The 25193-nt window shown below is 36.6% G+C and overlaps 2 protein-coding genes across 2 annotated transcripts in view; one reads left to right on the top strand and one right to left on the bottom strand.

The window, feature by feature from the left end:
* Nucleotides 1-24798, top strand: part of LOC121374191 — a 93931-nt gene extending 69133 nt beyond the window's left edge. The window contains exons 24-30 of the mRNA XM_041501172.1: nucleotides 2423-2506; nucleotides 16119-16144; nucleotides 16583-16972; nucleotides 20497-20669; nucleotides 21404-21642; nucleotides 23629-23669; nucleotides 24265-24798. Of these exons, the coding sequence (XP_041357106.1) occupies nucleotides 2423-2506; nucleotides 16119-16144; nucleotides 16583-16972; nucleotides 20497-20669; nucleotides 21404-21525 (795 nt within the window). The 3' untranslated portion in view covers nucleotides 21526-21642; nucleotides 23629-23669; nucleotides 24265-24798. The remainder of the gene's footprint in view (nucleotides 1-2422; nucleotides 2507-16118; nucleotides 16145-16582; nucleotides 16973-20496; nucleotides 20670-21403; nucleotides 21643-23628; nucleotides 23670-24264) is intronic.
* On the bottom strand, nucleotides 10474-13572 carry LOC121374192 (ankyrin-3-like). Its single transcript, XM_041501174.1, has one exon. The coding sequence runs from the start codon at nucleotides 12570-12572 to the stop codon at nucleotides 11220-11222; it is 1353 nt and encodes a 450-aa protein (XP_041357108.1). The 5' UTR covers nucleotides 12573-13572; the 3' UTR covers nucleotides 10474-11219.
* Nucleotides 24799-25193: the final 395 nt, after the last annotated feature.

The raw sequence follows: 25193 nt of genomic DNA, 5'->3' as shown, positions 1-25193 counted from the left end.
AGTAGGATGTTAATGTGACTCATAATTTCAGGGATGTGAGAGCTATGTGGAAACGCGTAAATGCACTTTTCAATTTCGTCTGAAAAAAACAAAAACATTATGTTCAATACTCTTGACCACACAAAGTTCATTTGCATGTTTTCACGTTTTTAAGTTTATGATGTGTGCCTTCTATTATAAATTATAACCAGTTTAGATTTGTTAGCATTGAATGCAGTTTATGGCAGTTCCAGGGGTTGCAAACAACAATTTTCCTTCCCGGCCGCAGTAAGCTTTTTTGTTCCAGCCCCCATCACATCCCTGTAATTTTAAATAGTTATTTAATCTTTTCATTATTTTATTGACTGTTATTTGTGGTTGTATCTACTTGCAAGTTTTTGCCAGGCAAGCATAACATCGTGGATAATTTCTAGTTTAAAAAGGGATGGGAATTAGCTCAGTGTTAGAACACTCGCTTGAGGTGCAGTGGGTTGTAGGATTGATGATTCTTGGTGGAAGGCCTATTTTCATACTGTGGAGTTCAATACAGGTTTGACATGCCCATGATAATGTAAGGTGTATGTAGGATTGATGAATCTTGGTGGAAGGCCTATTTTCATACTGTGGAGTTCACTACACGTTTGACATGCCCATCATAATGTAAGGTGTATGTAGGATAGATGAATCTTGGTGGAAGGCCTATTTTCATACTGTGGAGTTCACTACACGTTTGACATGCCCATCATAATGTAAGGTGTATGTAGGATTGATGATTCTTGGTGGAAGGCCTATTTTCATACTGTGGAGTTCACTACACGTTTGACATGCCCATCATAATGTAAGGTGTATGTAGGATTTAAGTCGTCATTTGCTAGACAATATTAATATTTCCATATACAGTGAAACCCCTCTAAACCGGACACTCAAGGTACCAATTAAAATGTCTGGTTTTAAGAGGTATCCTGTTTAGTGAGGTTAATTTCTATACTGATTTTTAAAAAAGGACCGTAAAAAATGTCTGGTTTTTAGAGGTTTCACTGTACTTAACCTTTTATGACACACAATAGCCGATGTGTATTTTTGTGCTGAGGTGTCACTAAACATTCATTCATTGCTAGACAATAATAGTAATTGAGTGTCATAACATACAGTTTATGATACTTTTACCAAAAAGCTAAATCAAACATTGGCTAAAATAAAGTTAATATTTCTGGATATTTGTAAAGTAAATATATTTGTTTTTTGTGTCCAACTTAAAAACTAAACTATTGAAGTTATTGGGAAAAGCTATCTTTAAAGGTTTAAGTTTAATATTTTTTAATAATTCCATTTTATAATTAGTGTTTTGTAATAGGCATCTGGATTGGTTAAAATGCTATCACATGATCTAAAAAAAACAACGTTCATTCTTCCATGAACATAAAAACTGCACTTTTTCGTTAAACAAATAAAAACAGAATGTTATTATTGGAACTTTTTATCAGTTATGTCAACAACGGAATCCCCAAGGATTCCATTGTTTCTATTTTTATCCCAATATCGTCTGCACTGTGAGTGACGGTGACAATTCAGGCTTTAAATGACTCAAGTTTTGAACTGAGACACATAATGTATATGGCAGGCCACAAAAACAAAGCTTCTATTAGAAGTTATAACAGATCAAAAGAGAGACATAAGTGTAGCTCTGTCACATTTGACAAAAACACCAAATCGACAACTTACACACTAGGAAACACATACGCCTTCGTGTACAATTCCGCGACCTGTCCATTCCGACAATAATATCACACAATCACAAACTTCCTCTGAAATCCACACACACAGTAACACTAAACCCACTTTATCCCTTTCAAGTCTTAACATTCACTTTTCACCAATTCAACTTTAACAACTGCAATTTTAATATAGTAATTGATTAATTAGTTCAAAATTCTTACTCTAACCGCTTTACTACAAATCTTCCATTTAAGTATATAGATCATTCAATTCTTAATTAATTATTGTTTAATATTTTTGAGAAAAAAAAAATGTTTGTATTTTCAGTTGATGTTCAGTTATTTTAAATTTTATAACTTTTTATCCACATTTGATTCAAAAAATTAAAATTTATAAAACCTTATGTAAGTCATTATAATGAATCAGAGATTTGACAGAAAAAAACGAATGGAACTTTCTAAGGGAATTTTCTTATTTGTGTATTGATACAGTTGTAAATCATTATGGAATAGAGTTTGATTGGGTTTTTTTAATATAGTTTTATATAATGGCAATATTAATGCATTTGGAATTATAAGAATTGAGTGTTATATTTTTGATATTCATGCAATGATAAACACCAAAACTGTTTTACACAACGGCTTCGTGCTAACGTGCTACACTATTCATACAGTGTGTAAAATGTTCAATTCTTAAATAATTGTACAATTCTTTTTTTGTGTTTCAGTTGTCAAAGAATAATTCTGCAATAATGTGTGACTGTGAAGACTTTTCTGGAAATCATATTGAACGGACATCTAGACCAATGCAGGTATGTTCCTGTTTGTCTTTCACTTATTGCTGCCATGGTGGCAGAATGTAGTTGAGTGGTAGATAGCTGTGGTGTACTGGGTCGTAGTTGATTGGTAGAGTGATCACTTGTGGTGTGATGGGTCGTAGTTGAGTGATAAAGAGCTCACCTGTGGTGTGTTGGGTCGTTGTTCAGTGATAGAGAGCTCACCTGTGGTGTGTTGGATCGTTGTTCAGTGATAGAGAGCTCACCTGTGGTGTGTTGGATCGTTGTTCAGTGATAGAGAGCTCACCTGTGGTGTATTGGGTCGTTGTTCAGTGATAGAGAGCTCACCTGTGATGTGATGGGTCGTTGTTCAGTGGTAGAGAGCTCACCTGTGGTGTGATGGGTCGTTGTTCAGTGGTAGAGTGCTCAAATGTGGTGTGATGGGTCGTTGTTCAGTGATAGAGAGCTCACCTGTGGTGTGTTGGATCGTTGTTCAGTGGTAGAGAGCTCACTTGTGGTGTGATGGGTCGTTGTTCAGTGGTAGAGTGCTCACCTGTGGTGTGTTGGGTCGTTGTTCAGTGGTAGAGAGCTCACCTGTGGTGTGATGGGTCGTTGTTCAGTGGTAGAGAGCTCACCTGTGTTGTGATGGGTCATAGTTGAATGGTAGAGTGCTCACCTGTGGTGTGATGGGTCGTTGTTCAGTGGTAGAGAGCTCACCTGTGGTGTGATGGGTTATAGTTGATTGGTAGAGCGCTCACCTGTGGTGTGATGGGTCATAGTTCAGTGGTAGAGAGCTCACTTGTGGTGTGATGGGTCGTTGTTCAGTGGTAGAGTGCTCACCTGTGGTGTGTTGGGTCGTTGTTCAGTGGTAGAGAGCTCACCTGTGGTGTGTTGGGTCGTTGTTCAGTGGTAGAGAGCTCACCTGTGGTGTGATGGGTCGTTGTTCAGTGGTAGAGAGCTCACCTGTGTTGTGATGGGTCATAGTTGAATGGTAGAGTGCTCACCTGTGGTGTGATGGGTCGTTGTTCAGTGGTAGAGAGCTCACCTGTGGTGTGATGGGTTATAGTTGATTGGTAGAGAGCTCACCTGTGGTGTGATGGGTCATAGTTCATTGGTAGAGAGCTCACCTGTGGTGTGTTGGATCGTTGTTCAGTGATAGAGAGCTCACCTGTGGTGTGATGGGTCGTAGTTCAGTGGTAGAGTGCTCACCTGTGGTGTGTTGGGTCGTTGTTCAGTGATAGAGAGCTCACCTGTGGTGTGTTGGGTCGTTGTTCAGTGATAGAGCTCACCTGTGATGTGATGGGTCGTTGTTCAGTGGTAGAGTGCTCACCTGTGATGTGATGGGTCGTAGTTGAGTGATAGAGAGCTCACCTGTGGTGTGATGGGTCGTTGTTCAGTGGTAGAGAGCTCACCTGTGGTGTGTTGGGTCGTTGTTCAGTGATAGAACTCACCTGTGGTGTGATGGGTCATAGTTGATTGGTAGAGTGCTCACCTGTGGTGTGATAGGTCGTAGTTGAGTGATAGAGTGCTCACCTGTGATGTGTTGGGTCGTAGTTCAGTGATAGAGTGCTCACCTGTGGTGTGTTGGGTCGTAGTCGAGTGGTAAAGTGCTCACCTGTGGTGTGATGGGTCGTAGTTGATTGGTAGAGTGCTCACCTGTGGTGTGATGGGTCGTAGTTGAGTGGTAGAGTGCTCACCTGTGGTGTGATGGGTCGTAGTTGAGTGATAGAGTGCTGACCTGTGATGTGTTGGGTCGTAGTTCAGTGGTAGAGTGCTCACTTGTGGTGTGATGGATCGTAGTTGAGTGATAGAGAGCTCACCTGTGGTGTGTTGGGTCGTTGTTCAGTGGTAGTGCTCACCTGTGGTGCGATGGGTCATAGTTGAGTGGTAGAGTGCTCACCTGTGGTGTGATGGTTCATAGTTCAGTGGTTGAGTACTCACCTGTGATGTGATGAGTCCTAGTTCTATACTGTTGGTAAAAGCTCCTCAACAATGGCAAAATGTATACATCTGGTGTACATGTGCATTATCTGTCGGTATTTAACATTTGGACATTTGAAATATGTCTATATACAGCAAAATAACCTTTTAGTCATGTTTATGTGCTACAGTTGTCACTTAAAAAAACATTTGCCATAGGCAGGATCAAAATTGCCGTCAATGGGCCATTTGACCCATGGCAGTTATTCCAAAAATTGCTGTAGTAGACAAATTCTAAAGTTTGAGCCCTGCATTTACAGAGACAGCAATTTTAGCACAACCTGAAAACTTGCCTTTGTTGTTCTTTGATAAAGAGCTCTCAGTAATCTACTTTTCAAGACGATGCAAAGTTGTATGCACATTTATCCAGGGTCATTCTCATCCCTTCAGCAGATAAAAATCAGTGTGATGTTATAAGTTAAGGTTTGCTGGTTAATTGACAGCACTAGAGCATATTGATTAATTAGTGTCAAACTTTGGTAATTCTGAAATGTAGTCTTTTAGAGAAAAATAACAGTTTAAAATGTGCTGAGGAAATCAAAGGCAGTAACATAGAATGTGTTCTGCTTACTGTGCGATAAACATACATAAATGATACCATGAGTGATAATTGGTACGAGTGGTAAATGTGGTTATAATCGGTAGGAGTGGTAAATGTGGGTTATAATCGGTAGGAGTGGTAAATGTGGGTTATAATCGGTAGGAGTGGTAAATGTGGGTTATAATCGGTAGGAGTGGTAAATGTGGGTTATAATCGGTAGGAGTGGTAAATGTGGGTTATAATCGGTAGGAGTGGTAAATGTGGGTTACTTTTCTGCAGATCAAGTATTGTAAATAAATAACAAATGTGTAGTATCTGATAGCCTGTGATTAAACAATGTGCTGAGGTGTTACTAAACATTCAAGCATGGTGGTGTTTGCTCTGGCTAAAAGCTGTATTTTAACTCTTCCATTTTATGATCTCTGAGCAAACAACGTGGACAGACTTTATCCTGTGTTATTGACAGGTATAAATCCAGTGATACTGATAACAATGTCGTTCATGCCTAGTTTATTGTCACTGTGTTTATACTACTTAGACTCTCGGCAAGTAGCTCTCCTGATCGTTCTTCAAAAACGAGTCTTTGATCTTCTGTGTACATGTATCTACCTGTTTGAAATATTTTGTGCTTTAGTTTTGATATCATATTATGATATAATTGTTCATATAATAAATACATAGATAATTTCAAATGTATCTGATTTGTAGTTTCTACACAAATAATAGCCCTTGTGTTTTTGATATAATTTTTTTTCAAGTGTCCTATCAATACTGAGGGTACCGAGGGTCAAACTACGTACCATAAAATCTTGGAATTCAGTGGATATAATTATATTTATGTAGTAATTAGATAGATGATAGTAAGAGAACTGCTCATTAAAATTATATGAAATGCAGTGTTCAGTTTCAAAACATTCAAACCCATAATCACCTAGGAGGGAACTTATGGTCTGTTTTGTTTTTATTACGTACCCTCAAATTATTTTCTGGCAGAAAGCCTGAAAGATGTAATATGGTATTGAATGACAATAATGTGGAATTCAATGTCAGTAACACGGTTCTCTTGCTGACACTGTGGATGAGTGGTTTGGCTGCAGTTAGTGTTGGCATTATCCCTCATTTCTTTTGATCAGTATACAAACCGGTGTCCTTTATGTGTAATTAAATACATGTATTTCTATGCACAGTGGATCTGAAGAACCACATATAACTCAGTGAATTTTATAACAGCTACACACTGACTACTTGTGTTTGTAATCAATACAGGGACATGCATTAACAGGTTGACCAGGTTACAAAATACACCAATGCAGATCAGTACAGTACTCTAGCAGCCACCTATGTTAAACGGCCAAAGCATCTAATATGATATAAACTGACCTGTGTTAAGCAGTTACCTGTTTTAAAAGGCCACTTTCTGACACTCCCTTTGGTGGCTGCTGAACACAGGTTTGAATACACTCCCTATGGTGGCTGCTTAACACAGGTTTGCATACACTCCCTTTGGTGGCTGCTGAACACAGGTTTGAATAAACTCCCTTTGGTGGCTGCTTAACACAGGTTTGAATAAACTTCCTTTGGTGGCTGCTTAACACAGGTTTGAATAAACTCCCTTTGGTGACTGCTTAACACAGGTTTGAATACACTCCCTTTGGTGGCTGCTTAACACAGGTTTGCATATACTCCCTTTGGTGGCTGCTTAACACAAGTTTGAATACACTCCCTTTGGTGGCTGCTTAACACAGGTTTGAATACACTCCCTATGGTGGCTGCTTAACACAGGTTTGAATAAACTCCCTTTGGTGACTGCTTAACACAGGTTTGAATGTATTTGGTAAGGCTATCAGTCTACTTGTAATGTGTACAAGCTAGAGATTGTGTATAAGCTGGAGAAAATTAAGATACATGTAGTTTCCAGGGCCCATATTTTTAAAACTATCGTAGCACTATGATATCATAAAACTGTTGTAGGCAATGATATCACCATGACAATATCGTAGCAGGAAATAGAATACTATTGTACATGTACATGTGTGTCTGTTTTCTTACTTGTTTAAAAATGTATCCAGCTGGCGTTCACTAGTTAGATACATTTAGATACATTTTAAAGCAACTTGTTGTAAGGTAAATTATATCTAATGGCCACTTATATACATGTAGTATTTTCTGTTTGAACTAGTGATCAAATTTCAAAGCAATAAATTCAAATTATAAGTATTAGTTTCGTCTCTTTTTAACATGACAAGACATAAAAATTCAGATAGTCTAGCTTACTTATCCATAAGGCCACCCATAGAGGTACTAAATTTTGCATTTATGAGCTGGCATTTTTATATGGAGGTAAGTTCATGCATTTGTAAATGGAAAAAACTTCCTAGATTGATGGTTGGATGGATGGACATTCTTTGGCATGCATGTCCATTCTAGTTAATGTCCAGACATGTTCATCCTGGGCACAAGTCTGATTGGTATCAGCCCATCTATAGACACAGATGATTTTTGTATAAATTCCCTTGTTTGAATGAATGAATGAATGAATGAATGAATGAATGAATGAATGAATGAATGAATGAATGAATGAATGAATGAATGTTTAACGACACCCCAGCACTAAAAGACACATAAGCTATAGGGAGTGACATGGTATGTTTGACTTTTGTATCTTGTTTGATGTGTTCAATCTGTCTTCTAACCAGTGCCCAATGACTGGTATACATATTTCAAAGACTTCATGGATGTGTGCTATCCTGTCTGGGACAGTACCATAGGTGTAGCCTGGATTTTATATTGGGTGGTACCCATATTAGGGGAGAGAGCACCCATACTGTAAATCGTGTTTTGGGGCGAGTACAGGCAAATATAAAAGAGGGTGGGGAAAAAAGAGATGTGATGGGGGGAGGGAGTGACATGGATATTGCATATAAAACATCACATGCTGCTAACTGGTAGGAGTAGTCTCTGTGAAAGCAACAGGTTTCACCTCTAACATAGACAAAGAGTCAGAAATAACGTAGGCTATGTTAAACACGAAAAGAGTCATTAAAACAGTGTTGTGAGGTGTTGGTTAAACACACATTCCTTTGTATGTGGACAGATACCTATCTCATAAGTGAAGAATAAACATATCATTAACCAGCTTGATGTTCTCTTAATACACTGTCAATCACAAATAACGTAGGCTATGTTAAACACCAAAAGAGTCATTAAAACAGTGTTGTGAGGTGTTGGTTAAACACACATTCCTTTGTATGTGGACAGATACCTATCTCATAAGTGAAGAATAAACATATCATTAACCAGCTTGATGTTCTCTTAATACACTGTCAATCACAAATAACGTAGGCTATGTTAAACACCAAAAGAGTCATTAAAACAGTGTTGTGAGGTGTTGGTTAAACACACATTCCTTTGTATGTGGACAGATACCTATCTCATAAGTGAAGAATAAACATATCATTAACCAGCTTGATGTTCTCTTAATACACTGTCAATCACAAATGGAACAACTAACATGCTATATTTCCTGGGTTTTACAATCACCATATAGAATGTCTTTGTTTATCCATTATCAGCTCTGTGAATATGTCTTGGAATTGATCATTGAACTGTGTAACCTTTATGTATGTAGTTCTTTGTAAAGCAGAGACTGTTTAGAAACATTATCATGCTTAGAAGTGCTTTTAATTGCTGAATGTAGGCTGACACACAGACATGCACAAATCATTGTGTCTGATCATGTTACGCAAGGTCGATCCAGAAACATTACCCTATTGATGGTGTCATATCATGCATTGACTAAAACTACAAATACTACAACAGACATACCCCACTTAACGACCACTGTGGTTCTAAGACCACCCCACTGTATAAAGACCAATATAGTAAAGACTGGAATATTTCCATATTATTTTATAATAAAACTACAAATACTACAACAGACATACCCCACTTAACAACCACTGTGGTTCTAAGACCACCCCACTGTATAAAGACCAATATAGTAAAGACTGGAATATTTCCATATTATTTTATAATAAAACTACAAATACTACAACAGACATACCCCACTTAACGACCACTGTGGTTCTAAGACCACCCCACTGTATAAAGACCAATATAGTAAAGACTGGAATATTTCCATATTATTTTATAATAAAACTACAAATACTACAACAGACATACCCCATTTAACGACCACTGTGGTTCTAAGACCACCCCACTGTATAAAGACCAATATAGTAAAGACTGGAATATTTCCATATTATTTTATAATAAAACTACAAATACTACAACAGACATACCCCACTTAACGACCACTGTGGTTCTAAGACCACCCCACTGTATAAAGACCAATATAGTAAAGACTGGAATATTTCCATATTATTTTATAATAAAACTACAAATACTACAACAGACATACCCCACTTAACGACCACTGTGGTTCTAAGACCACCCCACTGTATAAAGACCAATATAGTAAAGACTGGAATATTTCCATATTATTTTATAATAAAACTACAAATACTACAACAGACATACCCCACTTAACGACCACTGTGGTTCTAAGACCACCCCACTGTATAAAGACCAATATAGTAAAGACTGGAATATTTCCATATTATTTTATAATAAAACTACAAATACTACAACAGACATACCCCACTTAACGACCACTGCGGTTCTAAAACCACCCCACTGTATAAAGACCAATATAGTAAAGACTGGAATATTTCCATATTATTTTATAATAAAACTACAAATACTACAACAGACATACCCCACTTAACGACCACTGCGGTTCTAAGACCACCCCACTGTATAAAGACCAATATAGTAAAGACTGGAATATTTCCATATTATTTTATAATAAAAATACTCTGGTACAAAGACAACCTTGCTATTCCGATTTATCACTAGTAAAGTCTGTCCCAATGATTGTTTTGAATAAATTCTGACCTCATGAATGTGACCATGGCATTACCTATCCTATCACACAGTTATATTTGCAGAAATCCTACCATACTTTGTTATTATCATCTAGCTGGCTGTTAAAGTTTATCACATTTGCTGAAATATTTTAATATTTTGATGGAAGTACAAAGGTAGTAGTTATGTTAGCCTGACATGGTTAATTTTTGTAATGTACAATAAGAATGTCAAAACGTTGATCAATGAACAGCCAATGAAAATCGAGATGTCACGATATTCAAATTACTATTGTGGTAGTATCCATGATTGCCAAAGCACATTATTCTATCAATCCCCAATGTGTATTAATTAAGGCAATAGTGTTGCAATACAAATAACTTTAAAACAGTCTTATCACTGGAGTATTCTTGCACTTTAATACCTTTGTAAATACCAAAATGCCATCATCACCATATAATCATGCACTGCACCAAACAAATATCATTATTCACATTGCTAGGTCTACATTAGGACCACCAAAATCCCATGGATGGTTGTAATAGCAATAACTGTATTACATTAGTTACAGTTCATATCTGTAAAATTTATTTAAATATCTCAATATATTTTTTACAATGAACAATATTGATAAAACATTTGTGAATAAAATCCCTGCAGTCACAGTCTGAAAGATGTGATAACTGTTTGATTGATTTATTACATGAATTTCTTAAATTAACATTGAGATGACCAGGGGCCTAATTCACTAAACTCTCGCAACTTTGCGATCTCACAGTGCAATGCTAAAAGACTTGCAAAGAGGATGCTTTGTTGTCTAGCAGAGCCTAAGAGACCTTTGTTAATTAGGCCCTATATTAGTAACATATTGATAGGCCATCATATGACGTGAAATATATGAAATAGTCTATAGATTCTATACAGTAATTGGCCATATTATAATAAGATCAAGCAAATCTGTTCAGTTAATTTTAAATACTGATAGCCATTTAATAATGAAATCCATCAGTACTATTCCACAAATATAAAAAAGACATTTTAAAAAGCCAGTTACAGTACTTATCACATCTCTGTGCAGGTTTTTTGTTGACACATTCTTGGTTTAAATACAGCTGTCTCTTACCACTCACATGAGACAAGTTCTGAAACAGCTGTAATGAAGAAATAAATACTATTCCAAAATTTAATTAGTGATCAATGGATTGACTGTTAGAATGATATCAAAGTATATTGGTAAACAAATATTAAAATCTGATTGCACAAAAGACCCACTGTATCCATTTTGAAGAAATAGTTAATTTGTTACTTAGGTTGTGCGTCTTGAATTGCAGATGTTTTTCTCTGCATTAGTTGTAATTTCTCATAATATGCCTGCACATCCCCAGATCTGTCGTAGTCGAGAGGTGTGCATGCGTTTTCGTCCAGCATGTATGTGCGTGCTCCGTGCCGCAGACAGAACTTGGCCATCTCGAGGTTCTCGTTCTGACACGCGATGTGAAACGCAGACCTGAGCCTGGCATCAGAGTCATTGACATCAGCCCCGGCCTGGATGAGAACCCGCGCACACTCAACATCATTGTTCTGGACCGCATAGTGGAGAGCGGTCATCCCGTGGAGGTCGTGTAAGTGGACGTTGGCTCCGGCCTGGATGAGGAGGACAGCCACCTTGAAGTGTCCCTCCTCCACCGCGATGTGCAGCGGGGACTTGTTGTTGACGGTCAGCAGGTTGACATTGGTCGTGTACCTCAGTATCAGCATGGTGATGTCCGCGCCTCCCACCATGGATACCAGGTGGATCGGAGACTTGCGGAAGTTTGTCGTTAGCGTGGCATCCGCTCCATTCTCCACCAGCAAGGCTGCCATTTTCATGTTGTTGTCTTTACAAGCCATGTGCAGTGCAGTCCTGCCCATTATCTTCTCTTTGGTGTTCAGAATCATGGAGTTCTTCTTGATGATCATCCGAGCTATTTCTGTGTAGCGGTACAAGACACACAGATGAAGAGAGGTCATCCCACTGCTATCTTTGATCGTTACATCTGCTCCAATTTGAATCAACAGCTTAGCAATCTCGGTACTTTTGTACATAAGTGCCGTGTGTAGTGGTGTCTTTAGGGAGCTATCCAAAGAATTGATATCACATTCACTGTTTATGAGAAGCAATGTCATGTCTGTCTTCCCTTTAACCATCGTAAGATGGAGAGCAGAACGACCTTGTTTGTCCTTGATGTTCACGTCTGCTCCTTCTTCAATCAGCAGCCTGACCGCTTCCAGCCGGTTACTGAATGTCAGCTTGTGCAGCAGAGATGTTCCCGATTTGGGGAAGATGGTCACGTTAATATCGGCGCCCTTCCTTATCAACATCCTCGCTGTTTCAAAGTTCCCGTAAAACAGGGATGTGTACAGAGGAGTGAGACACTCATTGTTTCTGGCGTCGATGTCGGCACCCACGTCGAACATGAGTTTGAGGATCTGAGGCTTGTGGCGCTGGGCGAGGATGTGGAGCGGGGTGTTCCCACTGGCTGTGATCACGGTACACAGCTCCTTGCAGTCTTTGTTGTGCTCACCCAGCAACATCTCAACCTCCTTCGCCTTCCCTGCTATAATCAGGTTGGTTAGCTCTTCCGCTATACATTCAAGCTCCTTGTAATTCTCCATAGTAATAGATGGACGGTACACTTGATGATTAAAAATCTCTGAATTTTATATTCTGTTCCTGAACATATTTCAGCCACTATCTATACACGTTCAATTTCATTGAAATTCTCTATAGTAATAGATGGATGGTACACCAGATCTTTAACAGTCCCCGAATTTTATATTCTGTTCTTGAACATTTTTGAATCACTATCTATACAAATACATCTCCATGCCCGTGTTGATTCGACTAGTCATGGATTCTTTTGATGTGTGTTTCATTGTCTAGTATTTGTCACAAACAGCTTGTATATCTGTTTATGAATTTGCAGCACCATCTGTTAGTTTATACATCTTCCTTACATAACGACGGGGCCTAACACTGTGTACAAATAATATTGCTTTATGTATGTACATGTATATATTACTTAGTTCAAATAAACAACAAAAGATTTATTCACAGTTTATTAGTTTTTCTCTAAATGCGTCTCCATTCTTCTCCACTCTACTGATATTGACCTTTTGTGAAATGTATTGAACTTCAGTGTGTGTTTGAATGTTAAAAACACACGTAACTTTTCTTGTCAAACACCTAAATCCATTCATTAAAAAAAAGAGCACCGGTACTTCTTTCTAATATGTTGACAAATTCTTCACACACCTATTGTCCAAGTAGTCAAGGAAGCCAGTGCGAATGTTCACCACATTTAAATAACAGTGAGTAGCGTGTCCTGACATTGTGTGTTCCCTTTCTATTGCACGTGGTTTCACACAATGGCACTCCCAACCCTGCTGTGTGGTTATGGGTTCAATAACTAGCAGTCGGTGGATCCCATTTGACGACAGGTAGTGCCTGTATGTCTACTGAGACACCTGTAAGTGGCAAGACATGACCAGCACAAGAGATCGTTACCTGTCAATTGTCCACTGAGGCTATTTAGTCACTGTGTTGAGTGTGTACCTCGCTGGAGAGATAAATAAACGGGGATCTATTTTGTAAAACCAGTGAAGATTTGTGAATAATCTCTGCCTGTTTGTCCTTATTGTCAGCAAGGCTGGGAATATCAGAATGATACGCCATTTTTCATAGTTCATTGTCCTCAGTGTCATGGTAGAAATATGAATCTTTCACACAATTAGAGTTGCGTGGTAAATCAGCTCGGCTTTTGAAGTTAGTGACAGATGGGTGTTATCTCTCAATATATATATATATCATTGATTTGTATCAGGCATACAAATTGCTTACAGCACAGACAAACCAAGTGATTGTCAGCTAGTTGAGGCCCAACGTAGTTAAGCTCAAGTTTCAGGTCTCGGTGTGCGTTTGTTTGCTGTACAAGCACAATACGAAAAAAAAAGTTTGGTTTATTTAATGACACCACTAGAGCATCAGGTGCAAATTCAGGTGGGAGCCCAAGGGACCCAGCCCCCTATTTTTGGTGAAATAATATATATTACAGAATACAGAAAGTTATCCCATCCACCTGTCAAGGATCTTTAAATTCATTTTCAAAAACTACAACATGTTTTGGGCCCCTCTATTAAAAAAATCACGTATCCTCACCTGAGCACATTGATATATATTAGTCATCAGCTATTGGATATTAAATATTTCATAATTCTGAAATATAAAAGTAAAGAGATTACAGTAATCTCCTACATTTCACAACTTGGCAAAGTTTTATGAACTTTTCATCCATTCATTAGATAATGATCAAAGTGTGATTTTAAAAGTTAAAAGTTTGTTTTCTTTAATGACACCACTAGAGTACACTGATTAGTTAATCATTGGCTATTGGATGTCAAACATTTGTCACTTTTGACATATATCACCATCAGAGGAAACCCACTACATTTTTCCATCAGCAGCAAGGGATCTTTTACAGTTACTTTCACATAGACAGGAAAGCACATAACACTGTCTTTCATTTACAAGATGTTTGGCACTAGTTGGAATGGGGAAAACTAATGAGACGTGTGTCCACACGAGGAGGTTTGATCCTGTGACCAAAGCACCTCCGGCGAGCACTCTCCTGACGATCTATCTAGATCTAGTGCTCACAGCACAACACATCAAAATGCAAACACACTGCACCTTATAAAGAAATGTAAATATTGTAAAACTGTTCACTTTTTTTTAAATCAATCGGCTGAATTCATGAAGCCCCTTTTCATTAAATACAGGTGTTTAAGCATTGTAGATATATCTGTTTTTCTCAAATACAGGCTTTGTAAATTTGGTCCTTTTTCATTTATGTTGGATATGAAAAGTAGATGCACCATGATTTGAAAACTTTATAGTGAGCAATTAACAAGATAATTTTAATTTGTGAAATAAAATTCAGGATAAAAAATATTACCGAAATCTTTTTTACACCAAACCATTTCATAATTGGCGATACATTTAATTTTGTGAAATTCTTGTCAGTTTATGACACCCCAGCACATTGCTTAACCAGCAGGTGTTAGGTATGAAATGTGAAATAATTATGATACTGATGTCAGAGAAACAAGACGGTGCTGATCATAGACTGAAACTTCATAATAACAGTAATGCACGTTTCAAATACACTAAATCACAGGCAGGACAGCACATTTGATATTAAAAAGGGGAATAATACATGAATACTGTGAAACATTACACAACGAGTTCACCAAGAGACATCCATCCCATGCATAATGCATTACATTTTAGACAAAGGCTCTGTCAATAAGCTAAAGCCTCTTTCTGTAGATGCCAGTTATTGATTTCAGATTTGTTTTAGATCTTTTGTTACCAGTATGTGTGTGTGTGTATATATATATATATATATATATATAAAAAGATTGTCTGTTGTGCAGATTTGTACTAATGACATATTGGTCGTATCTAATGTCAGAGTAATTAGCAGCTGGTATGCAGGAATCTACATGACAGTTTAGATAAACCCCCACATAAAAGGCATTACCACTGTCTGGTGATGAAATTCTATATTGATCTTTGTTAAAAGTCACTGCAGTAATCTGCAAACAAGATATACATCTGTAACCTCTGTCACTGTGAATTTTGTTATTGATATCTTACAAATCAAAGTCTGTGAGTAAAGAATTGACTGAAAGCACCGAAGACAGATGATTTTATGTTTATTTTATACTCAGTCTGTAACTATTGTGATAACCTGAATAGGTATATCAAGTTTATATGCTATATTGTTCAACACACAACAAAATATCTTGCTTACCAGTTCATCAAGAAACTTCAGAATAATGTATTGAAATCACTTTCAATGAAGTAATAATTATTTTTATATATAATGTTTCTGTAAGTAGAAACTAAAATTCAAAATTACCAGCTAATAATATAATTAGTGCATTTTCCCTAAATACTAAAAACAGTAGACACACACCAGTTGTGCAAATAAAGTTTTCAACATATAGTTATAAACTAAGTCACACCCCAAGATCTTTCACAATCATAATTTGCATGCTTTTGACTAAATATGAGTTCAGTGTCAATTTGTAATTTGTGAAATATTATTTTAACTAGAAAATAATTAGCAAAATAATGAACACTGTTTTTGTTTTCAGATATCAGCTCTCAAGCCACAAAGAAGGTATTTTCATTTTCCTTCTTTCAAAACATCAGTGACGTACCATTCGTTATTATGTTTAATTGTACAGTATATTGATTTGTAAATGTAATTGATATGAAAATAAAACATTTTGTATTTGTTCGTCAAGTTTGCTGTAAATGAACTTATTAAATTTAATTTGCATTTGTATATTCATTAACTCTTTGAAAAATATATTAAGATTTTAATATTTAACTAAACTACTGTTTTGTTTTGGGTTCTGTGGCTATCTTTTCACATCATATAGGGTTCACAATACATATAGTTATGAACAAACCATTTATTTGTTAACAATAATGTGTGACAATTGATGAAAAAAAACCTTAAACATTTTTTTATTTAATGACACACTCAACAGATTTATTTACAATTATATGGCTTATAATAAATTTGATATACGGATATTACATTTAAATTCAGAATAACGCTACCTGCTGATGCTGAAGATGATAAAGCATGGTCTTCTGAGGACGAAGATCTACAGAAACTCGCTAGTCAGCAGTCCCGATCTGTGACTGCAAAATATTACTCAAGACCGGGCACAGGCAAGGGCAGTAACTCCGTCACCAGCTGGTCACAACGGACACAGAGTGCAGCGAGTGGGAACAGGGGAGGTAACTGTAGGACCTGTTTGGAGTCGTCTTCGTCTCACAACATACAGCTAGCAATTCAGATGCCTAGTATCCTTGACAACGCGAGCGAGCAGACAACAGTGAGGAGTGTGACCACGCCCAAGCCGTCGGCCAGGCCCACAGAACCGGGGATGCAGATCAGAGGGTCGGCCAAGAACATCACACGGGTCGTCTCAGGGTAAAATCTAGCATATATATATATATAAAATATTTATCCTTTTCGATTTAGTTAAAAAAAACACCCCTGAAAAGTACAGTGAAACCTCTCAAAATGGAGCCTCTGTAAAACTGAATTCCCTCAAAACTGGATGTTTTATACAGTATCTTTTTATATTTCAGTACAAAACTGAACTTCTCTAAACCAGAAACCTCTTAATACCAGACTTTTTACTTGGCAGACCTGTCAACCCTCCCGGTTTCCGCGGGAGTCTCCCGGTATTTGATCAAATCTCCTTTGACCTGTGCGGGAGACAGTTTCTCCTGTTAAATGACATTTTTGTAAGCATAAAAAAAAAATCTATCCTCTTTTGTCAAAATAACATAAGGGAAGTAACTCTACCTTTTTTTTCTCATTCAGAAAATGTCGACTACTTTCGGTTTCTGAGAATGTAACAGGCCGAATTGTCCCGACTGTTTAACCTTTGCCGAACGAAAGAAAGAAATGTTTTATTTAACGACGCACTCAACACATTTTATTTACGGTTATATGGCGTCAGACATATGGTTAAGGACCACACAGATTTTGAGAGGAAACCCGCTGTCGCCATTACATTGGCTACTCTTCCGATTGGCAGCAAGGGTTCTTTAATTTGCGCTTCCCACAGGCAAGATAGCACAAACCATGGCCTTTGTTGAACCAGTTATGGATCACTGGTCGGTGCAAGTGGTTTACACCTACCCATTGAGCCTTGCGGAGCACTCACTCAGGGTTTGGAGTCGGTATCTGGATTAAAAATCCCATGCCTCGACTGGGATAACCTTTGCCGAAGTGAGAATTGTGGGATAGCCTATTTATATTGTTAAAAAAAGCACATGGAGTTTATAAAATGACGTGTTATTATAATGTCTGTTGTCATAGTAATGGCTACGAAGCGTATTGCTGCTAATTCAACAGGCTGTGTATTGACATTCAGTGTTGCATATTTAAAAAAAAAAAATAATATCCAATTTAGTTCTAATAACACCTCTAAATGGTAAAATGTCTTCCCACTGGATTACATAATGCAACTATGACGAATCTGAACTGCCAGACTCCGAGTTGACAGCAATACACACGATGCTTGTTAAAATCACATGTCACAGCAAGCCAACGAAAAGACCAATTAGCTGTATAAACATACTTGTGTCAGTTAATTTTGTATGTTTGTGCAGTACAATGTTGGTTATAAGGGTACTCTTCAAGAAATTATTTTTGTACAATTAATAAATGGTGTGTTTGACATTGACATAAAGTTACTCACGGAAATGGGTATAATTCCGGTATATTTCACACGATGTCTGTAATGAGGTTTAACTTATGATTAATGAAAATACAATGTTTATTGCATCATTATAATGATTTTAAATAAGTACCACGCACCGTTCCTCATTATAGTAAAAACTGAATATTAATTTATAAGATTTATATAAATTTGTCTTTGGTACTTAGGTACACTAACCACAAATGATAATGTAACGCAACCTGTAAGGCTGTAAGTGTAATACCCTAAATGTACTAATTAAAAATTTTTTATTTCTTGTTCATGTTCTTAACATTTTTGGATAAAATATTATTTATTTTTTTAAATATGTATTAAATCATAATAATATTTAAACTTTATTGTAATAACTTATTGAAATAATTTTTTTTTTTTAAATCTTGCGATTTTGGGTTAAATTGTGTGAATTTAAAAAATCTCCTGCTTTTTCAACACACACCTCCTGCTTTCTCTTGACTAAAGGTTAACAGGTCTGACTTGGTCCTGTGGATGTCCGGTTTTGAGGGGTTCCACTGTATATGGTTTGAAAAAATACATTTGCTGATTTCAGTTGTTTAATTTTTATTTTTGCTGCCCAAATTGTAATTTTTTTTTTTATCAAATGTAAAAACTAGAAAGAAATTAAAGAAGAGTTACTATTTTTTTTTAAATTACCGTATATCTCATGTCTATTGTTCATTACTGTCCCATTACTGATACATCAAAGTCTATGGTATGTGGTATCCTGTCTGTGGGAAATGCATTAAAAATGCCTTGTTGCTATTTGCTATGAGTCGTGTATGTGGCAGCAGCAGGTTTCCAGTGTGTACCATTCCATTTTATATATTTAATAGGCTTTTGTTTCCGATTATAGCAGTTTTACACACTATAATTTCCTGCATTTGACAACTACCGTATATCTTCGCCTGTAAGTCGATCTCGGCTATAAGTTGAGTCCCTAATTTCAAGCCCTGAAAACTTATTTTTTTTATTGACCCGTTTATAAGTCGACCCATGAAAAACAACTTATAAATATTGAAGTATTTCTTATTTTCAGCACATAAGAACAATAATGTACAATATCTGAACAAAAGAAAATTATTTTACAAACTTCGTTTTTCACGTTTTGTACATCGCAACATTCCAATCAAACTACATAGCACCAAAACGAAATATTCCCTTAGTAGAGAGTGAAAGCTGTTTGACTGTTACTATATGGCACTGTACAGCATGGTTTTGTGAAAAGACAACAACTTTATTTATAAACATTGACAACAGATCACTATGATAAAACTGAAAGTACATGTATCATTAGTTCATAAAAATAAACTCGAATGTAAAGTGCATTTACATTCGAGTTTATTTTTATGAACTAATGTATCATCGGTTAATCACATGTTTTGCCGCCATATTAATACGTAAGGAGGATAACTCTGGAAAGTACTCTAGTGAACTGCAGAAATCAGTCTATTTTAAGGGAAAGCTCAGTAATATTCATGAAGTTAATCACCGACAAAACATTGTTTGAACAACCATTAATGCCAGTGACCAGATTTCAAAATAAATTCAGGCAACAGGTAGTTGGTATTGTTTACATTTTTGCTATTAGTGATGACTGTTATTTTAACTAAGTGGACTGTTGTCTTGGCATGTGAGTGAGATCGCACGTCTTTTCGTATAACCAAAACCGTTATAATGCCCCAAAAAATAGGTTATAAAAAATAAATGTGCCAAATTAACATATTTGAGTATAAATACAGAGCATACTTCAACAATAAAACTTGTAAAATAATCCCCAAAACGGTAATATTTTTGGGTGAAATGTTTTTACCCTCTTATAAGTCGACCCCCTAACTTATAAAATAATTTTTGAGTGAAAAAAATTCGACTTATAGGCGAAGATATACGGTACACCAGATAACTCACTAGTTAAAATTAGCTTTTTAAAATATACAGAAAATTACTGTATTGTTTAGCTGTGTATGTAGTCGGTCCTTTTGTATTCAACATTTTGCTTTTTTTGTGTGGCCTTTCTGGCATTTCCAGGTTAAATTCATATCTAATATCCCTGGAATGTGTCACACAATAAAATGTAGAAAACTGTATGCTTGTTCTGTGAAATCCACTGTCTTCTGCTGAATCTCATATTCTCATATAATTAGCAAGACAATCAACTCATTATATGGTTTTATCCAGGTGTAGAATGAATGCATTCAATTACTAGTACTTATTTGTGTTCTTTCAGGAGAAGACCTATTCCTGTCAAGGGGAGACCATTCAGTGCTGCCGCTGCATACCGATATTTTGTTGCCGATAAGAACTCACAACAAGAAAGTGTGTTTAACACTGACTTCCAGCATTCGAGAACCGAGGCTTGGAAGAAAACTGCGAGAATGTCAGCATCAGCAAGTCCTCTGTGTATGTCCTTGATGTCGTCTAACACTGTAGATTGTGACTGTAGTTCGTATAACAGAGGTTGTTCCATTGAGTCCTGTTTATGGACTGGTTTAGTATGTTCATTCATCCAGCACTCCACAACTACTGTGTGTGCTATCCAAGCTGTTGAAAATGCCTGTTAACATCCCATGTTGTTAACTGAATAGGGGGCCAATAAAAGAATTCAGTGCTATTTAATTCTTACAGATTTCATTGAAGGGCAACTCATATCATTAATTCATTTACATACAGGAATTGGATGGTTGAGTGTTCAAAATTCCATAAACCATGTGCCCAACACAGAAAGTGTTAAATCAAACCTGCTTCAACAACTCTCCATGTTCTGAGATCACCTTAATATTCTCATGAATCACATATCTACAAACTTGATATTATTAGGCAACAATCTGTTTTAATAGATATTATTTTGCATTTCACTTAACTGATTGCTTAACATACATTTGATTGTATTTCTTTCCTTTCTACTCCTTATTTAATTTAATCTAAATTAAAGTTAAAGCACATTGATTTATCAATCATCGGCTATTGGATGTCAAACATTTGGTAATTTTGACATATAGTCTTAAGAAAACCAGCAACATTTTTCCATTAGTAGCAAGGGATCTTTTATATGTGCCATCCCACAGACAGGATAGCACATAGCACGGTCCTTTGATGTACCAGTCGTGTTATTTAGTCTAGTAATTGTTTTTCAGATCGCACAGTAAACCCACCACCTCCGCAGCGCCCCACGTCTCCGGTAAACAAGAGTGTCCCGAAAACCAGCGCCCAAGATGCACGTGACCAGGACAGACAACTGGCTGGCGGGAGGACGTGATGTGTACTGGGACTCGTATACGCTCAGGGTGAGGCCGAGTCACACCCCGGGGTGGAAGGAAGGTCTGCCGGAGAGCATGAAGAGACCCAAGTCGGCCTACTGTGCCAGAAACACGAGGTATTTCAACTGACAACTAGCACACCTGGGAGAGATAATTCAACTGACAACTAGCACACCTGGGAGAGATAATTCAACTGACAACTAGAAACACCTGGGAGAGATAATTCAACTGACAACTAGCACACCTGGGAGAGATAATTCAACTGACAACTAGCACACCTGGGAGAGATAATTCAACTTAAAACTAGAAACACCTGGGAGAGATAATTAAACTTAAAACTAGAAACACCTGGGAGAGATAATTAAACGTAAAACTAGAAACACTCGGCAGAGATAATTAAACTTAAAACTAGAAACACCTGGCAGAGGTAATTAAACTTAAAACTAGAAACACCCGGCAGCGGTAATTAAACTTAAAACTAGAAACACCCGGCAGAGATAATTAAACTTAAAACTAGAAACACTCAGCAGAGATAATTAAACTTAAAACTAGAAATACCTGGCAGAGGTAATTAAACTTAAAACTAGAAACACCTGGGAGAGATAATTCAACTTAAAACTAGAAACACCTGGGAGAGATAATTAAACTTAAAACTAGAAACACCTGGGAGAGATAATTAAACGTAAAACTAGAAACACTCGGCAGAGATAATTAAACTTAAAACTAGAAACACCTGGCAGAGGTAATTAAACTTAAAACTAGAAACACCCGGCAGCGGTAATTAAACTTAAAACTAGAAACACCCGGCAGAGATAATTAAACTTAAAACTAGAAACACTCAGCAGAGATAATTAAACTTAAAACTAGAAATACCTGGCAGAGGTAATTAAACTTAAAACTAGAAACACCTGGCAGAGATAATTAAACTTAAAACTAGAAACACCTGGGAGAGGTAATTAAACTTAAAACTAGAAACACCTGGCAGAGATAATTTAACTGAAAACTTGCCAACAAGACCCCCTGTGCAGAAAGGTTGTTTAATGGAAGTGTAGCTTAAACCAGGGGCAACCTTTCGCTTATACCACTGTTGGTATACACAGAGACTTGTACACACTACAAGTCAAATCAAGTCACAGCCCGGACTGGTAGGAAGAACTGAGTGAGTGTGTGAGTGAGTATTTTTAACATGCCCATATACCACTACGGTTTCAGGCATGTCTGTCGCGGGCCAAGTCTCTGGCCAGTGGAGTGGGGCTACCATAATCAAGAAGCCCTGACATTAAGAGAATCAAGTCAGGTTACTGCACTGGCTTAGCCAGAGGAGGCTGATTTTGGTTATAGCCCCACAATCACACCTCTTTTTTCCACCCCACCATCTTTTATATTTTCTAGCTGCATCATAACAAGTCTCAATATAAAATCCTGTCTATACCAATTGCCTAGTCGTCAAAAAATGTGAAGTTAATTTAACTTCAGATTAACACACCTGGCAGATTTATACCAACACTGTTTTGTTTGGTTAAATGAAAAGGGTGTCTGAACATAATCTAAAACTGGCTGTGGTCAGATTTATTAACAAGATCATAGTCTGTAAGATCTGAAACTCAAAAACTTAAAATTGGCACAACTTAACAGCTGTAGGTTTCAAACCTCATAAAGAGTCATATGGTAGTAGTTAAAAACATTTACTGGCAATTTACAGAATTTGAACTTAACTGAAATAATTGGAAATTCTAAATAAAACAAAACTGGAAAGACGGCTTAAAACAGAAATGCACAAAAGTGCTAAAGCCCAGTGTGATTAGAATAAAATACCATGCAGTGTCAGAATAACAGTTATTTTGAATGTATTAAGGTTTGTTTAGCCAGTGGCATTGCCACTAGCAGACCTTTTATCTCCTGTGTTTTACTTGCTTTAAACTGATTAAAAACAAAACATTTATATCACAAGTAGACCATATCATACTTTTGACCAAATGAGATTTTCATGTCAATTTTTAATTTGTGAAATATTTTAGCATCAAAAATAAATTGACATAACAATCAATGGTTTTAAAGTTTATACTTTGCAGCTAATTTTGGCTAATGTGTTTCTGTTTCAGACGTACCAAAGTCCCAACATCCATGAGCTATGAGTTGAGTGGTGAGTGACTACATCAACCTATGCTTTATTATTTGTCAAAACAAGTTTTATTTTGCATTAAACTTAAAATAAAATAAAATTTTATAAATATATAAACCATATGTCATAAATTTTTCATTAATAATTGAGTATAAATTGAAATTATATTTAAATATGTAAGGTTTTTTTTTTTAATGAAACACCATCAAACATTACATGTTTCTGAACATTTGCAAAAATAATCTGCACACAATCAATCTAATGACAGATAAAACTGGCTGAATTGGTCACATGACAGTCGTAGGAAACGAGCTACTCCATACTGAATCAAGCATGTGGAGGAAAATATGTAGAGGGGTTTAGACTGGCAAGTGAAATTTCTAGGAGAGATTTTGGGTTTGTTCCCCTGAAAAATATATTAAGAAAAACTAAATTTGCTTTGAGCAGGGGCAGGTTATGACTGCCGAAACAACCCCTCTGAACATGCACCTGTGAATAAAGCTTTTGTTTTTGCTTTCTTTTGAAAAACAAACTGTATGATGAGTATTTTTTGCAAGTGTTAAGAAATTCTGAAGACATAGACCATGTTTTAATAGTTTGTTTTTTATTTGACCAGATGGTGCAGTGTCTCTGAGTGAACTGCCAGTGCTGCGAGAGATTGGAGACTACTACCCACTGTACCAACAACTTGGACTCGCACACAGACAGGCGTCACAACCATACGAGGAAATTGTCTTCGCCAAACCAACTCAAGATATACTTTATAGGTAGAGCTAGACTTCATCCCAGCACACTTGAATGTGTATTAAAACCACAAACATTCGGCAATTGCATTGTCCACATACTTATTTATTTATTTATTTAGCAGTCTGTAGTAAGTAGAGAATTTAATGTTTTCACACTAAAAAATTATATAGAAGGACATTGTGAAATACATTTTAATACTTAGTTTCTGGTGCAAGAAAGAATTAGTTGTAATATGATAATTTTAGACTGTAGATTTGAGGGTATGTTTTTGATGTTATATTAGCAAAGTCAACCATTGTTTTCCCAAGCATGCTGTGATATTTGTTTGAATAAAACTGTACATAAAATGGCTTACGTCACATAGTTGATATGAATATCAGTATTAAAGAGACCCTGTTCGTCAGATAGATATTTGTCTTGTTTTATAAATACCAATGAATTTATTGTATGTACCTACGTACATTCATACATACACACACATAGTAAGAGCAATGGTACAGGGAACTATTGAGTTTTATATATATATTTTTTGTATTTATATTTACTTAATTATTTATTTATTTATACTGCAACCACCGTTTCTAATGACATAACATGATGACGGATAAAGCAGTCATATCCTACTACTAGCAGGATATGACTTTTGATGTCACATGCATAGCCTACATTACTCATTTGACCTCTAGGTCATTGTACAATATGGCTGAAATAACAGAAATAATAGCTTTTTTCCTTAATGTTTATGGTCTGCAGGATAAAGATAAAAACAAGTAAAGGACGTCAGATATCTGCCGTATC

Source organism: Gigantopelta aegis, chromosome 6 (genome assembly GCF_016097555.1).
Source record: "Gigantopelta aegis isolate Gae_Host chromosome 6, Gae_host_genome, whole genome shotgun sequence".
In the NCBI taxonomy this organism is placed as follows: domain Eukaryota; kingdom Metazoa; phylum Mollusca; class Gastropoda; order Neomphalida; family Peltospiridae; genus Gigantopelta; species Gigantopelta aegis.
Note: the sequence above shows the minus strand (reverse complement) of the source record. Positions and strands in the feature narration are given on the sequence as shown.

Excerpts from the sequence above, each read along its gene's own strand:
- LOC121374192 (XM_041501174.1), bottom strand. The coding sequence starts at position 12,572 with ATGGAGAATTACAAGGAGCTTGAATGTATAGCGGAAGAGCTAACCAAC.